The following is an 18,592-nucleotide window of genomic DNA, read 5'->3' as shown; positions in this document are numbered from 1 at the left end:
GAATATGCTCATAATTTAAGTAGATTTATTATACAGAAAAAGAGGATTACATTGAAGTTTCAAATACAGTGGTGCCCCCACAGTGTAGAAAGGCACCTTCAGGGGCTGAGCACAAATAGCCTTCAGAAGTTTCCAACTGAAAATGTGCATCATGCCTGCACATAAGACCACAAAACCATTAACAATATATTTTATGCATGACTTTAAAAGCAGTTCTGGATGCAACTTCTGCTTTTTTTTTTTTTTTTTAACTATAAACACAAATTGCCTTCAGTAAATAGCTCCCCATAGTGCTGCTGCTAGTCATCTTTTATTTTGGAGAACTGTGCTTGGAGGAGGAAAAAAAAAAAACAAGCATAACCTACCCAAGAACAAGCAAACAAGGAGAGTTCTTGTAGTTAGGCTGTGTTTTAGATTGCTCTCATTTCTTGCTGCAACTTTAAGCAATGCTAATCTTAAAAAGCTCATTATCTTGCTAGGCACATTTGTTTAGTCTCAGTTGCTTCTGATGGGTTTTGTGGTTTTTGTTTTTAAAACATGATAAAAATTATTTTGGAATGTCTCAGCTACCTTGCCATAAGGAAGACTTCTAACTGAAATGAATGGAGACTGTGCTTGAGGTAGGTGCAGTAGTTGCCCTAATGCCTGAAGCCAATAATGTCTGTATCTAGTGAGCAGAGAACTCACTGTCTCACCCCTCAGAGCTCAGACTGATGCTAATCTTTCTTCCCACCTTTGTTCCTGGGAAGCTCAGACTAGGATTTGCTGACACATCTTATCAATACACCCCATAAAGAGAGAAATAATATCAAGATAAAAGCCCAAGTGCCAACCCAGACAGCAACCTAGTCTATCTTCCTTGCCTTTCTGGTGCCTGGGGAAATCCTGCAGCAATTACCAGCACAACACTCTCCACATTAAGTTCCACAAAGACAACAAAGCACTGGCTACCTTCCCAGCTATCTTGATAATTCTGTATGAGGAAGCGAGGTTCCCAAGATTTTTTGCTTGCCTTTGTTTCCATACAACACAGCCACATAGGAGGCTGAGCACACAACCACTGCCCTGCTGAACTCTGTCAGATCTACCCCTCTTTAGGGCACGGCCTGCCATGAAACTGCAGTATTGATGTCTGCAGAGCACAGATCCCTGACAGGGCCGTCCGAACCTCAGCCCACACATAGGCCTCCGTGGTTAAGTGACTGTATCTTCAATAATTCAGCTCTTAAATGGGATTAACCTCCACCTATAAACCAAAAAGTTTTGTGACTGAAGGAGATAAAATTAGGGGTGTTATACACCACAGTGCTGCACCTTTCTGTGGGAGAAAAGGGAAAGCTTTGCTGAAGAGTCCATTGCTCTTCCCCTGCCTGCCACCATAACACTTGCTGCAAATGGAGAAATCAGGATGAAAACAAAAAAAACCCGTAACTTTTGGAGAAGTGTGTTACTGAAGTACACTATCTGCCAGCTGGCACCTGTGCAGAAGAGCCCTGCTCCTCCAAAGGTGCCATCTGACACACAGATGGCCTAGTCAGCCAGACTGTCACTTCAGCTGCTCTTGGAGCACTCATCTCCTCCTTGGGGCAGCTTCAACCCATTATAGCCTTAAAATGTCAATTCTCACCTCAGAGCACTCTTCCTCATTCCCTGCCCACCATCAGCACTTTTCCTCTCCTCTACCTCCATCTTTCACACAGCCCTTCTCACTGCTCCTTTCCTTTGCAACCCTTGGTGCCTTTGTGTCAAGATCCCATTCCCTCCCAGAAAAAAACCTTCCTGACATGCAAACAAGTTAAGAAACCACATGGAAATGTGTATAACTGCCTGTCCACCTTGTGCCACAGGACTTAACACCTATGCAGTGCACGTACGCAATGTCCTCCCCATGTTGTTCACTCATCAGTTTCCCCACTGCTCACAGAATGGCTGGTTGAGTAAAAAAAAAAATGTTTGGTCAGTGTTTCTTCAAGTATGCACAGGCTGGTCAAGTCAGCCAGGGGTAACCTAGATACTTTCCAAACAGACATCTCTAATGGATTAAACACTCACTGATGACAAATCTCCTTCTTGAAAAGTATTTAAGCAGCACAGCCTCAGACCGATCTGAACAACTTTTCTTATAAAGAAAGAAAAATACGCAGACAGAGCACACAGAAACAACCAGATTTGGTTTTGAGGGGACTGATCCAACCCTAGCTAATTTGCATTTGATCACCTTGGCTTCTTCAACTGACACAAGATACTGCAGATTCACTATTACATTATTTTTGTCATATCACTTTAAATCCAGTGGGACAAACTGCCACCCACTGTCCATTACCTGTTTCTTCTCATAAGCATTATGTTCCACTGATTTCTTTACACAATGGAAAGACGGAAAGTACTATATACTTTCTGTAACACTCAGGGTTCCATTTATTTATTAGCTATGTACTCTTATTTTACTGCGGTGTTAGATTTTGGAAACCCTGTTGTGTTGGGTTTTTTCTATTTTTCTATATCAAAGTGTTATAAAAATAAAATCTTGTGCTTTTTTTTTTTGTTCTGGGTGCTCCAATTCACTATTAGAAGACTAATTTGAGGGTGCCAACACCCACGTGAGATACAATTTTTGACTAATTAGGGATTAGGCACCTCCAACTTCTCAAATCCACAAAGCGCTTCATACTGGGCAACCAGACAAGTAGTATGAATACATAATTAAGGCTAACACCATAAATTGCACCGTACTTCCTTTAAACTGCTCAAATGAAGCCAGACATTTCTGCAGAGCATGTGCTAACCAAATGAATCATGGACTGCTGAACCAAGCTACCATTACTAAATCAACTCATTCTACAGAAAAACAGCTTGCAGCTTGAAAATGCTGCAAAATCCTGACCTGGTAAAGTATTTTAAAGAGAGCAAATAATAAAAAGGCATACCCATCCCATCTAGAGTACAGACTTCATCAGATACAGAATCTTTTTTGACATGAGCATTTGTGCACAAAATACATGCCATGTTTTAGTTGTTTAATAAAGTAGAGCACTAAGTTTTGCCCTACCTTTATTTTATAAGACACGTATAATGAACAACTTCATATGGGAAAATTTTTCTAATGTTTCTGCACTTAAATCACTGTGAAAAATAATTTTTCACCTTAAAAGACAGAGACAAGGGCTAACAAATTTCAATTTTTGACAACCACCAGCTTTCTTCATGTAGTGCACAGGAAAAGCGCTAAGTGGCAAAGATGCCCTCAGAAATAGAAACGGTGACTTAAAGATGGTAAAATTGAAGCTACTCTTGAACATCTTATGTACGAAGCGGTCAGTACTGTGAACACCCCATTGTGCCATTATACTGGCAAGAACCTGAGGTCAAGACTCACAAGAGTCCAGGTACTTAGAGAAAGGACATCTGAGTACTATGTGTAAATGAAGAGACAGGATTATCAAGTTTCTTCAGTAGCTGTAGAATCTCCAATAAATTTTACTGTCATTGTAGATGTAACATTTCAGGGGGAAGAGGGAATGAAACCGTAGCTTAAAAAAAAAAAAATGGTTGACCCATCTCTCAAAGTCACTTGGAGTTCTTTATGATAATCACACCTTTTTTGTGCAAGATCAGTGCACGCACATAAAATGGAACGGAACAGCTCATACAGAAGTTCTCCCATCTCTCTCTTGCTTGCTAGAACAGTCCTACAGACATCCCACGCACCCACCACTGGGTTTGCAAAGTGTCTGTCTTGTATTTCACTTGGCCTTAAAAACTGGTTGATATAAGGCTGCTCAGCTAATTAATTAAAACCTACACTTCCCCTGAAACTAGCTTGCTTCACTAATGATGCCAAAGGAAACATTTGTGTTGGCTTCTTCCAAAGTCCACAATTGGTCTTATATGGACATGGCTTAAAAAGCCAGAAACAGATAAATTCAGTGTTACTGGAAACTGTTCCCAGCCCAAAACTCCCACTGTAAGGAAGCCACTAGGAATTTCACAGTTTCAATTCCAGATGCAGTGCTATTCAGGTCTTCTGTGATCATAGTCTTGAGATTCATAGACAACAATGATTTCACAGACATTCACATGGTACCTCAGTAGTATCTTCAACAAAAAAAGTTTAGCTTTTCAACTTATAACACACGCATTCTTGTTCAGTTAAGAGCAACACCCCTAATCTAGCACAGTCTGCTGAATATCCTTTGCTCCATGTAACACATCATCTTCCATCATCTCTGAAAGGGAAGCAATATGCAACAGCAGACAGTGCTCTGCACCTCAGAGAGAGGAGACTGCAGATAAATACCATGAGTCTGCAAGAGTTTTAAACCCACTTGACTTCAAGGACACCTTTACTTCTTTTTCTTTAAATATTGAGAAGCTTAAGTTTTTTCCATGATCACAGTGCTAAATGCCAGCGAGATAGACTTAATAAAATGTGAAAAACAGATTAGATGCTAAATGCTTCCACATTTCCAGAGTGAGCTATCACTGAATAGATGACAAAAAAGCTATGTTCAGGCAAGTTCAAAAAAGAGAACACTATTTATTTCATCTTTCAACTTTCCAGTGAATGATGGAGGCTCCACACTACTTTTTAGTACAAAATTCCCCCTATTTGGTCTATCAGGATGCCACTGCAAAGGGGGCCATTCAAAAACAGAGGATAAAGATGTTCAAAAGCAGTCTGCTGAAAATTAAAGCACAGAAAACTCCAGCAAGACCACAACAAACAGCATCAATTCACTGCTGCAGTCCCTTCCAACCCACACAATTCTATGGCTATAATGCAAATAAAATAAGACAAAAAAATCATAGCTTTTTGGTCTGAGAAAGCTTTTTTTTTGCTGGACACTAAGATAATTTATATTACTTAAGTTAACTACACAGAAATAAATCTCTGCTTTAGTCTGACAGCAAACAGAATGGTAGAACATGTTTTATATAACACTACTACTGTGCAATGATGCTCATCCTTGCTAGCTGCCACCACTGAATTCAGACTTGAACTCTCAGAAACAGCCATCCTGTACCCTCCATAATCCAGACAAACTAGGCTCTGATTACAGCTTTGAACGTACTAATTTAATACATAATTATTGAAAGGATTACAGGCTAAAATGGTAGATAACAGAACACAACTGAGTAGATCATGTGACACTTCCAGCTTTTAATTTAAAAAACAAATAACCAAATAAAGGCAGACAATACAATGACGTGCAAATGGCCTGAAAAGTATCTTCCATTAGGAAAAAACAAAAAACACATTAAAGATAATTGATGTATTTGTAATATAACCACACATAAGAAAAAGGTATTACTGATTTAGATAATAGAAAAGAACACAGACTGGAATCATGGATAGAGATTCTTTAAAATGTTGAAATTTCCGCAATTAAGTTAATTATTGCATACTAGTAAGCGACTACAGTGCTCCTCAGCTGCTAAAAGCAACCTTTGGATCTGTCACACTGTCTTCAAATAGGCAATTAAAGTGAAAAATGAGAGTGTGCATAACTTTCCAGCGCTATATATTATATATAAATAACACAACACACAAATAGGAGCAGAACAGAAGTTCCCAACCCAAACACTTGATCAACTAAGCCACATCCTCATTTGTCTGAAATTATACTACTTTGCTACTTTCGTGGTCCTTATTACAGACAACCTACTGACTTGAGAATAGTTTTTCCTTGCCAGAAAATAAAAGAATTTTTCATTCCTCTATCCCCCAAGTGATTTGCGTTACTCAAGGCTGCACAGTATCAAACACACAAGAGCAAGACGGCTAGCAAGAGGCAATGAACAGACCTAAGCAACTTATCTGTTCCTTTATTTCTTAATGAGGTAATTTCATTCACCAGAATTTGCTTGGGCTTGTCTACAGAGTCAAGTCTCTCGCTTTACATCAACTTACAGTCCTATGAATCAAGCATAATATTTGTGAAATTTTTCATATAAAATGTATCAGTCTGTAAGCGCTCTCAGTGGAAGTTCGAGGGCCACATGCATCCTGAGAAGAGCATGAAACATCCCTTCCCACCTTTGCATCTCTCATGCAGCTCCTTCTCCAAAAACCTACCCAAAAGACCAGCAGCCTATGAAGCAGGGAGCTGTGCAGAAGAGCACAACTTTAATTAGTTAAGAGAACATTACTGCGCACTGTGATGACAAGCATCCTTAAAATATTCTCGGTAGCTCACGTCTCAGTATATAAAAAGCAATGCTGTAAGTCAGATACCTGACTTCTATTCAAATGGGAAGTAATTGCTGGCAACTAAGCTGCAGAACTACAAACATCAAAAAGGTGTCTCGTGATCTTTCAGATGTAGTGCTACGATGCTTTGCCACTTATGTAAATTAGGTTTTATTTGAAACATATAATTATTGCTGTAATCAAATGCAATAATTGATAGTTATTTTAAACAAGTAAAACAGTCATTAATCAGATCAATAGGAGACGAGCAGAAAGCTGGGAAGGTCCCCTAAAAGAAGGGAAAGACTGCAAGTCTGCTGCTACTTTAAAAAGTAAAGTCTGATATGTATTCCATTTTTAAGCATTTGAAATGTTAACATCTTGCTTGCAACTCCTAAGTGCAAATATACTTAATGAAGCTTGAAATAGAGAAAAATTAGAATGCCATTTTCACTAAATTTTCCAACATTTAATTCAAGTCAAATAATCACGGAAGGTGGCACAGCAGAGTGTTAAAATAAAAGGTCAATTCTCACTTAACAGTCAAGTGAACACAAAGGACATAACATGCAATGTAAGTACTCCCTAAATGACCACATTTCAATAATGAAATGAACCTTTATTTTTTCTTCCTCACCACACTATGATCAGTTTCTTTTGTCAGTTTTAAAAATGCACATACTGTGGAAGGCCAATCACCTCTCATTCACCCAAACCTGAAGTCCCCACAAAATAATAATTTAAAAAGTCATAATTTAGAGGCGTTATTCTACTCTGAAACTGATAAAATCAGCTTCATAACACACAGCACTCCCGCCATTACACACACATCAGCACGATGCTCTTTTCCTCACGCTGGCCTCACTCCCTGCCCTCTGCACTAGCTGCAAGAGCACAGCTATGTTGGCAGAGCCCTCTGATGGGGACACAGCAAGAGTACATCAAAAGGCCTTCTGTTGACAGAGTTGTATCGCCTCACTGAACGACACGGGAGGCCAATAAAAACACTCTGCCAGCATAGCTGTGACCACCCCTGGGGCGAGCAGATATGGGGATGTTGGTTGGGGAGAGCATTTTTCATTCCTCGTGCTGACAGCCTGGAGACAAAGGGGGAAAAAGGCTGGAGGTTACTTTCCAATGCAGACTCAGCCCTTGACACAAATTTTCTAGGTGCTCAGGCAAAACGCCCCTATTTCCAAAATTCACACATTTCTCCACTACATCATTTCCCATTACATTTCGAAGTTAACAAAAAATAAAAAGGAGGAACATTTGTCTTACGTTCAGCATTTTGCCAAAATTATGAGGAAATAATTTTTGGAGTTGGCACCAGGCTGATTTAGGGTTGAATTTAGTGGGTTATTATGAGAACCAGGTTCTGTCCTGGGCAAATCCGCTGGGAGGATTGGCCTTTTTTGGGCAAAACCTGGTAACCTCCAGAAGAGCAATTTTAACAAAAAACACAGGAAGCCTGTGCTTTCTCAAATCAAGTGTGCAAGGTGAGTACATGCTTAAATCCATATTCCAGGATAAACAGTTTTGCATAAAGCAAGCAGTTATTTCAAAATAGCTAGTTTTCCTATTAAAAATTTTTGAAAATTTATAGGTTGGTGTTTTGCCTTTTTATTATCATTACTCAAATACTCAAAGCCTTGTTTTAGTCTAGTTTTAATAATGAAAACCTGGCTAAGCATTCCAAAATAAATAAAACCCAGTATTACTTTAAATAAAAGTTCAAAATATATATCTTGACAGTTCTGATGCTTGGGGGCTTTATTTCCCAAAGTAGTAATGATCTCCAGGAGTTAAAATAATATAATTATATCCCAACTCCATGGCCAACTAAACCACAACTGAACTTCAGTGACACATATTTCATCTGCAATGTCAGAAGATCTTCATTTCAGACGATCAACATAGCACTAAATTTTCAAGTGTCATTGAAAACAGGCTGCTTCTAAATTTGGCTGGAAACACTAGAATCTACTACCTCAGGCAATGTATTTAAGGCATAGAAGGTTGCTCCAAAAATAATGCATCCTATTTTGTTATGTTGGCCTATGCTGTCAGAGGCAAATGTTGGTCTTATGGCAGTAGGAGTTGAACCTTTTCACCAATATTCCATTACATATTATTGCTGTGGGCAGACTCACAGAATGATGTCTGACATGGAAGCGTGTACAAAGCAAAGATGTGCCACTGAATTCTTCCATGTGGAAAAAATGACACCCACTGACATTCACTGATGCTTGCTGAATGTTTATAGAGACCAAACAGTCCATGTGAGCACAGTGAAAGTTGAACTGCATGGACAATGTTTTTCTAGCAATGATGCCATCAAAGCAGCTATGGAACTGTGGGTCACCTCTGTTTGTGTAGATGTTTATGAGCATAGAAAGCAGGCTCTTGTTCATCACTGACAAAAATGCATAGCTTATGGTGGTGACTGATGAAAAAAATGTTTTGTAGCTGAGAGTTGGCTCTATCAAATAGTGTTATTTTACTCTTTGTAGCTGTTATAGTTTTCCAAGGAAATAAACAGGAAGCATTACTTTCAGAGCAACCTACATAAATATCTTTACTGTGTCCAGTTCCAGGCTCCCTAGTTCAAAAAAAGACTGGGATCTCCTAGAAGGAGTTCATCGGAGGGCCACAAAGATGATAAAGGGCCTGGAGCATCTCCCATATGAGGAAAGGCTGAGTAACCTGGATCTGTTCAGCCTGGGGAAAAGACAACCGTGAGGGGAAGTGATTAATATTTATAAATATCTAAAGGGAGGTGGTAGGCAAATGGATGAGGCCAGGCTCTTCTCAATGGTGCAAAAAGGAGAAATATCCTAAAATCTGAACACAGGAAGTTCCAGACAAACACAGAAGAACTTCTTTACAGTAACAGTGATGGAGCACTGGAACAGGCTGCCCAAAGATACAGAGATATTCAAGACCTGCTGGATGCCTGCCTGTATGACCAGTTGTAGGGAACACCTGCTTTAGGAGGGGGGCTGGACATGATCTCATGAGGTCCCTTCCAGTACCGTGATTGTGATTCACCAGCAACCAAAGGAAAACTGCTTACTGTACAATATTTGCTGTCATCAACGTCTTGCATACAGCAGTTGTTCCACATTTGTTTTCTTTTGAGAGAAGGCTGTTTTATAAGGAGACAGATTGCATCCTTCCTGTGACTCACTGAAGGTGCTGTAAGAGGTCACCTTTCGGGCTGCTGTTTCACACAATTTCACACAATCACTGAATCAGGAGTTGGGAGGGATAGGATCGCAGGAGATCAAGTCCAACTCCGTGCTCAAGCAGTTTCTCTTCAGCAGGTTACACAGAGAAGCATTCAGGCAGGTTCTGATTACCTTCAGAGAAGGAGACTGCCTACCCCAGTGCTCCGTCACTCTCACAGTAAATACGTTTTTTTCCTCAAGTTCACACGGAACTTCCAGTGTTTCGGTTTGCGCCTGCCGTCCCTCGCGCCATCACCAGCCACCGCCAAACAGAGCCCGGCCGCGTTACTCCGACACCCGTCCCGCACATCTCACCAGCGACGTGCCTTGTCCGGGACGGAGATCGGGCCGCGTCGCCGCCACCACGGCGCCCCCTCGTGGCGGCACCGAGTGCACGGACGGCCCCGGGGCGCGCGCCGCTCTCCGCCGCCATTTCCCGTGCTGGCAGCCGCGGGCTGCCCGGCGTTACTTCACCCCGCGCACCTCCAGCCACCTCTCTCGGGCTGAGGTGTCAGCCCTGTCGTTTCTGACAAGCACGATTCAGTTAAGCCTAAAATGCTGAAATCTAGTAGAAGCTTAAGAAAAATCAGAGGTGTTTTAATGCCAAGCACATTCTTAAAGATTGTTTTCTCTTTATCACTCCCAAAGCCATGCTGAATTCAACAAATAAAAATGAATTTCCCAGCATGAACACAAAGCACTGAGAGTTACCAATGCCCTTAAAAATACCTAAGATGACTGAACCACCTATTAATACATGACTATTGTTGCACACCTGAGCTTGCTACGCTGTTTCCAGTGCAAACTACTGGCAAGCATTGCCTCACTCCTCACTCAGCACAACTCCAAGAAGAACCACCACTGCTTCAAGTCGTAATAACTTGGAAACAAGGGGAGTAGGAAGAAAAGGACATCAGAACGTTGAAAAGTCAAGCAAGGCTGTCTTAGAACACGTTACATAAATATCTACAGTAAGTATACACATTTCCTGATAGCAGTGTTTATCTCAAAGATGCACATTCCTCTCACAATCCACTGCTAATTCTATATTTAACTGCTGCCAAAAAAATTATTTCATAAAGTGATGGTTCAGTGTCTTCTAAATTCTATTACTGTTGCTACTCTAACAGCAATTATCTGTTAAAAGCTGATAGGATTGGCCATTATTACAGCAGTAAGTCAGTATTATTTTTCTTCCATACTGTTCATTTTCTGGTCAGTGGCTCGTTATAAAAAAAGTACAGCATACACTTATTGAAATTAGTAAAGGGATAAAACAGTAATTCAGTAAATAAGGGTTCTGATGCTGAATTTAAAGGCAATTTAAACTGACACATTCAGCTCAATATGTATTCACCTATGCTCTTACTGCTCTGTTGAATTTACTTCAGACACAATTTTTAAAATTCCCTACATAGCATTAAATAATTTCACCCAAAAGACTACCAGACTACAGAAAAACACTTTTTACTTTAAAAATAGCAGTCCTTTTTCAAAATATATTTCAGTAATAACCTTACAAGTCCAATTGCACATACAAGAGAAAAACAACATCACCTTTCCAAGCCCGTTACTATACACAATAGCAGATGGATTTCCTTTGTAGTCAATTCTCTCTCCTCAGGAAATATCCTGAAAAGTTTAACCAAACTCTTTAAAATATTTCCAGAGAACATTTGGTTAAAAAGGTAAGGCCTGTTAAAAGGATATGTACTTAGAGGAAGAGCTTCTTTGCTGTGCTGTTTCCAAACAAACTAATAAAGGAAACCAACTGACAACCAAGTCTTTCTCCAGATTCAACACTTGCATATCAGCATCAGGACCATATAACTGCATTCCTGCCAGGATTAGTTCAAGATATTTGACTGAAGTTGCTTTGAACTCTCTTGGTATTCAGGACTAAGTGTGATCACTGGATTACAACAGAAATTAAGACCACCAGCAAGAATACTCCCCTCTGATCTTCCGAAGTTCCTTAAGCTTTTTCCTTATCCCTCCCAAATAGCCTTTTCTATTCACTGCTCCTGTTTCTAAATAACTTTGCCAAGGCTAAGTGAAATATCTCTCTCCCCATTCAGTTTGGATTTTAGTAGCTTTTAATATTCATTGCTTAATCCAGTGTGAGCATTTTCACCCTTTGCTCTACAGAGTAGTATTGATTTGCAGTGAGAAGCAGAGAAATGCCTAGTAACTCCTATGTAATTTATTCTAGCTCTAAAGCTTTTCTATGCAGTTAGTAGACTACCTAATAACCTAGTCAAAATGAAGACAAATATTTTCTATGACAGAAAACTGTGGGAAAGGTGGCATGAATTAGAGGGCATGGAAATGAACACCTTAAACAAATCACCGCAGTGGGAGACTGACATTGTTTGTCTGTCAATGAACTCCAGACAAGATGCTCAGAAAAGCTCTGTAACAAAGAAAAAGCTGCACATTGTTTCAGGGTTCCCATGTCAGCACCACCCTTGAAGCCAGAAAGCAGTCCTACAACTTGGCTGGCTCATTAAAAGCTTCAGATGCTCCTCACCAGAGAATCTCCAACTCAGAGACTGAGCTTGCCAGCTTGACGTGGTAACAAACCCTGCTTACCATCTTTACCTTAGTAGATCTACCTCTTTCATCTACATACGCTTGAAAAACAGTTTATTAAATTAGCAACATTGAAATATACCAGACTGACAGCTGTCTTAAAACCCAAACCAAACCCAAAGAAAAAAAACCAATACACCATCAAACCTCTGTACTGCTTTGGTAAGGAGAAATCCTTTCTGAGCAGTCAAAATGCAAGTTTTCCTATTGTCACAACCACTTGGGTAATCACTTTCCAGCTTCCAGGTCCGAAAGCATGCACTGACATATCGTTCTAAACAAGATGTGATCCAAGCACTGCTACGTTTGCTTGCAGCCTGACTTCAATGGGAAATAAATTTGGCAGAGTGGGCTGTGAAAGGAAGGCACATGAAGGTACAACCCTCTCTAACTGTGATTAGGACAGGGGTACATGACAGGAGGCACACAGCACTACAGCCATGATGCGGCCTGAGGTAGCGTCTGCTGCAAAGACATGGACACAAAGTCCATTCTCCTTGTCCATGCAGTAAGTAGCCTTCTTTCTGCAGCTACCAGCTAGGACTATAAATCAGCAGGGTTTGCAACATTAAAAGCCACTACAGCTGCAAAGGAACCAAGATCATAAATTCTTTTCAGTGAACCCTTGAACAGCATCAGGAGGAGCAAGGCTTTCCTCACAATGTTGGACTGCTGTAAATACTTCAAATTTAGTTTCTATTACAGGAGATGGAAAAGACCTGTATGAACTACTTAATTAAAAGGATTAAGCCAGTAAGACCCATGAGAGTCTTTGAGTTCATATCAGCTTTTTTTTTAGCTCCTTTTCTTAAAATATTTTATATTCTCTTGAATGCTAACTGGACAATAGCCTGAAGAACACCTCCAGATCTGGTCTCCCCATTTCTATTAATTCATATCAAGTTAACAGAAGGGATATAGCCTGAAGTATTTGTCAAAAGGATTGGCATGCCATCTAGAGGTCTGGGGAATCCACATGCGTACACATCTTCATTCAGCCATGAAAATCTTGGGAAGCTATGAAAAAGATAATCATCCATTTAGGCTCTATGAGAAAATAAGCTCTTCTTTTCCAGTTGATCACTTAATTTAACAAAAAAAGGAGCAGACTACTTTTTTTTACAGCTCAGTATAGCTGTAGTTTCCTTCATGTGCTACCTATGCGAACAGTATCTCTCTGGTATATACTAAGGTGCCTAAGAATCTATGATTCTGTGATTTAAGAGTGACTTCGGAGTGGCAGAGGAAAAGAAGGTTGCAGTACGTGCCAGTCCTTGAACTTTCTGGGAAACTGAGGAATAGCTGCAACTATTGCTCAGCTCTTTCACTGTGGCTCAGGCTTTAAAACTAAGAGAAGAATGTTAGGAAATGTGAGTGGATACCATCAGTAGATGGACCACAGTTACACTTCTGTAAGAGAGCACTCATGAACAGTCTATTACCAGGGGCTTAATTCCAGTCATGCTTGACAGGAATGAAGAGGAGTACTTAACAGCTAGCATATTATCTGGAATAGCGGACATGGGGGCAACAACATATCTAAGTCTGCTAAGATTGAAACAGAGTTTCATGGATGCTGTTGAACAGGATAGGAGATGACACAGCATTTTATCCTTTATTTCTTCAAGCAATGCTGGATGCAGTTCTGGTGTAACCAAGAGATTCTGGATGTTGTTTTCCAACCAGATATAAAGATTTTTGTATTATCAGCTTTACTCCTCCATGTGTAAAGCATAGTTGAAAAAATGTTCATGGGCAATAGGAAGAACACTACATACAAAGCATTGTTTTAATCTATCAGCATTAATTATAAAGTTCATCTTGAAAATTAAGTAACCAAAGTTAATTTTGATCCCAATTTTAAACAACAGAATGAGGTTTCTGCACTGGCTAGGATCAAGGGCTACAAATTCCATTTCCAGCTTGGCCACAGACAGCTTAATTAATGGTCCTGACAAACTTCAGTCTTTGCTCAATTCACCAAGAGTTTCCTGTCCCCTTCACCTTTTGTCTGCTGTATCTGTTTACATTTTTAATGCAAAGGGCATTGTGTTTGGTTTTTGGTTATTAAAAGCAAAACGTAAAAACACACCTCAACCCCATTTGTCTGCTGTAGATAAAATGAGAATCTTTATGCTGTTTTATATGCAGTTTACATATACGCATGCTGGCAGAACTGAGAGAGCTGTGAAAGTAACTGTACTCAAACATCTTGCCATAAACACACTTCTTTTCACAGTTCCAACAAAAAATGCAATTTGCCTACACCATTATCAGTAGTACTATGACACTTATGCTTCACAATGTAAAGCTGTAAATAAGGATGCAAGGAACTCAAGCTGTGAGGTACAGCACCCAGGAGAAAATGCAAGAGATCCTATCCTGTGTGAATGCATGCTGACTGCATCCAAACATTAAGTGGTAGACAAGTGCTTGGAGCCACTAAAACAGAGAAATGAAGGAGAGGGGGAAGGGAGATGACACCCCAACCCACTACCACCACTCTGAATGAAATAAAAAAGCAGCACTCAGTTTGAGTTCACTGTGGTGTTTCTGGCAAAATGTCTGCTGAAGCACTGCAGATTTTATAGGCCGAGAGGAGACACCGAAGAAATACAAACAAATCAATGAATACCAGCAGCGAGAGATAAACAGTTTCAAATGCTTCATATAACCAGAATCACTTTGCAGCCAGATTCATTGCCAAGATGAAGACTTGGAAAGCTTCTGTCAGACTATTTCCAATTACAGTGCTTTATGAAAACACAAGGGATACAGTACGCCTTGATGAGAAAAACCAGTGTATATATAGACTCATCATCCCTGAGCAGAAAGCACTGAGGTAAGTACTAGTTGTTATGGATACGTCTGCATAAGTAATGGTGTTATTGCATCTAACCTTCAGTTTTCATTTATTTTCTATTGAGGCGGGGGGGAGATTTACATTTTATGTTATAAACAATCGTCTGCCATCCTGTGTGACTGAGAAGTACATCCAAGGGATGAGTTTAATATAAACCTCGAGACGTCAAATACCATACTTAGGTTTTGGAAAACTTTAGAAAACACATTGCTGATTGGTCTTTTAATTAATGAATACACACAATTAAATGCAAATCTTTTCATGACAATGGATACACAACTCATGTGTGTGCTCCTTGTGCCAACTGACCTCCTATGCTAAGAACTGTTCTTCTATTAGTGAGAAATACTATAATGGGGAAAAAAATCATTGATGACCTCACAATTACTACACAAGGCACACACATGCTAAAAATAGGACCATATTTGACAGATTTTCCTGTATCTACGTAACAGTTGGAGAATTTTAAGGACTAGAATCAACAACTAGGCAAAATCTTAAATCAGTTTTGGTACTGATATCACTGGTTAACTGAGGTACTAGAGATATTAGGAGATATTTAGAAGTTGGGCTCAATGACGTTGTAGTTCCCTTCCAACTCAAGATATTCTATGATACATACCTGAAACCATTTGTTTGTTTTTAAGTAAATTTTGATGCCAGTAGGAATCTCTTGGTTATTAATAAGAACCTATGTTTTTTTCCAAGCCTGTCTTTTTCGAAGGCAAATCCGACAGACAAAGTCTAGGTTTTGTACTAATAAACTAAAAAAAACCCAACACTTTTTGTCGTATTTAAGCAGTCATTGAATACACATGTACACAAGGTAGTTTGTGCTGCCATGCATGTTTTGGTCACATTAAGACAGAAACAATAGAACAAGCCTACAGTGTTCACATCCTGTACTTGAGACCAGGAGACTCCAGCAGCCCAGAAGAAGAGTTGCAAGGCAGCTCTCTTTCAATGTCTGCAATAAAAAGCTTTTTATAAAGTTGAAAAACTTTTAGAAACTTTTAGAAACTTTTGCTTCTTTACTGTTTCTAACAAATCTGCTAGGTTAAAAGAAACAGTGACCAATTTCCAGAGACATATAATCTTGCCAAATTTGAATGGTTTTCATAAAACCAAGTACTCTTCACTCTCTGGTAAATTCCAAGACTTGTTCCAAAAAAGAGATACGGATCATCTGAATGAAATAGATTTCCTTTGTTTAACATCAGGAAAACACATTTTTTCCTAACTTTCCATAAAATCACATGAAACTTGTTATTTAAAAAGTTACAAAATAAGAATGCTTCCAAAAGCAGACAAAGAATACAGAAATGCCATTCCAAATGGAAAGAATATAACAAACAGTCTGGCAATGGAAAATGGAAGCTCAAGGAGAGATCCTCCCACGATTCCTTTGCAGATCTCAGGCAGTTCAGTATTTTAAGTTGTCTTTCACACAGCTACAGAACAAGGAACTGCCATAAACAAATAATCTTACAGAAGAAAGAAGAGCATCCTGACAACAAGAACACTGAAGGAAATACAATCTAGCAAGATCTTCCTTCTGCTTTTTTTTTTTTTTTAAATAAACATATTTCTTTAACCCATGTCCTTCACATTTAAATGAGGAGTGGAGAGAAAAACATGCCAAATAATTTTGCACTTATCTGTTTAATAGAAAACAATCTCTGAAAGTCCCTCCTCAAGCCTTTCGCAGCTCAAAATTTCCCAGCTCAGTTTTTACCAGCCTTGGGCACATCAGCATTTATTTCTTGTTATATTTTCTAGTAACTTTTCAACTACTCCCGCCTTTACTTTCTGCCAGACCCATAGCATCAGCAGCTATCTCTACTCTGAAACATTCCTGAAGTACAAATTTGACAAAGAGAATGAATTCAGACCAACGGAACAAAGTCATTAGATGAACACATTCTCTGATTTCTCACCCTTACTGTTACTTCTACTGCAAACAAGGATCAGGTGAACTCCTTTTAACACGAGCTCCATTATTTTTAAAGCTTTAATGAGGTTCCAAAACCACGAAACACCATCCAGCTATATATAGGAAAGATTGATTATTGAAATCAAAGTAAAACAAACAAAAAACCCAACAAAAACAACAAACAAGCAAAATGAGAATAATATAGAATTAGCATTTTGAATAGGATTTTTGGCCACAAAAAGAACTAGAAACCAGATTATCTGTCATTCCTGACTGTGACACGTTCTTCAGAAAAAATACTCAACTCCAATGCACCACTTATGTTAGTCAGTCAGAAATCTGTAGCACAAAATCTATGTATTCTGATTTTTGCAAAAACGGCTCCAATCAGAAAAGAATACTTAGTTTGCTTGTGTGTTTTAGCAGCTTATTTGTAAAATCTAACCACATGATTTACAGAACTGCAACTAAAAATGTATGTATTTCCATCAAAAAATGGTTAAACTGGAATCTCAGATTTAGCCCACTGAAGCAAACAGCAGGCCTCCTGGAAACACCAGTCCCAGAAGAGTTGCATCTTCTAGATGGTGGAATGTTCTTCAGCTCTCATCATGGAGAGTAGCACTGACAATTCTCCTGTGTTCTCAGCAGTATCAGATTGTAAGGAACTTCCCACTCAATGGAACACGCAGCAGCATTCCTCGCCCTGCTCTCATCGCCAGCCATATCCCACAGAAGCCTCCTGTTTCTGGGAGGACTCTCTCTTTCAGAAATGGGTACACTCAGTGCAACTGCTGCAATCTCGCTACGCCTGGAACTTCATGAACCTGACAAACTACTGGCTGCAAGCTCAACTCGAACATACTTCAGTCTGTGAGAACTGCCATAACTCTTGTTTACATTGCCTGTTCTCATGTTGCTTCATCTCTCCCCCCATCTGCTTACAGCAGCCATGGAGCACTTTTAAAAAATTTTTTAATTCAGAGGAAATTCAAAAATCAACTAAAAATAAAGGGTCAAAATTTAGGTCTGTATTTGACCTGCCAAACAATCAGGTACTTTCCTAGAAGTCAAAAAAGGCATTCGGACTTCGATACTGCCAGAACAGAAAGCAGCTCTCCTTTTCAGATGAGTAACCACTCTCTTCTGCAACTTCAAAAATAAACCAGACAAAGGCTGCACTGGAGCAAAAGGTACAGTAACGATTTACAAGAGCTGCAGCCCAAAATAAGATCACAGATAGGGAGAGAAAAAGAACAGCTTTCTCAATTTCATAATTTTTGCACAGCCAAATTTAACTCATGAAGTAAATAATTCGGAGCTGAGCATAAGATTTTATCCTTCATTTCCTGTGACTTCTGGAATTTGCAGAGTGCATTCTACCAACTCAAAGCTGCAGAATGAATAGCGGAAAAACTGTTCATACTTTGATACTTTCCCCACCACAAGTTTGGAAAGAATGTAACTACGCAAATTCTACTTGCAGCATGCTATATATAGGGATGAAGTTCTGCATGTCACAAGGGAAAGTGTCTTGTCTTTGTTGCTGTTTCCTGCCTAGGTTGTGAGAGTGAGCAATATCTGAAGCCAAAACGAACATCAAAAATGATAATTGCAAGAAAGGAACAGGTACTTACAAAACAATTTTCCAGGTCTTTTAGACAGTTATTAAGATGGATTTGTTTTACATGCTATAGCCTTGGGCACAAGCTTAGATGAACAAATGGGTTGATCCTGCAACCTTTCTTTGCACAGCTTAATCTTACTGCTTTCGAGGAGTAATG

General features: G+C 39.4%; 1 protein-coding gene across 3 annotated transcripts in view; it reads right to left on the bottom strand.

Moving 5' to 3' along the window:
• The window catches only part of JAZF1 (JAZF zinc finger 1), a 176,916-nt gene that overhangs the window by 85,806 nt on the left and 72,518 nt on the right, over window positions 1-18,592 (bottom strand). The window contains exon 1 of one of the 3 annotated variants that reach the window (XM_090142633.1): window positions 9,736-9,868. The exons of the other annotated variants lie outside the window; for them this stretch is intronic. Coding sequence (XP_089998759.1) covers window positions 9,736-9,853 — 118 coding nt within the window. The 5' untranslated portion in view covers window positions 9,854-9,868. Of the gene's footprint in view, window positions 1-9,735; window positions 9,869-18,592 lie in introns of those variants that run through there. 3 annotated transcript variants of the gene reach the window in all.

This window comes from Phasianus colchicus, chromosome 6 (genome assembly GCF_987193195.1).
Source record: "Phasianus colchicus chromosome 6, bPhaCol1.hap1.1, whole genome shotgun sequence".
NCBI lineage: Eukaryota > Metazoa > Chordata > Aves > Galliformes > Phasianidae > Phasianus > Phasianus colchicus.
The sequence above is the reverse complement of the archived record's forward strand: the minus strand, read 5'-3'. Positions and strand labels throughout refer to the sequence as shown.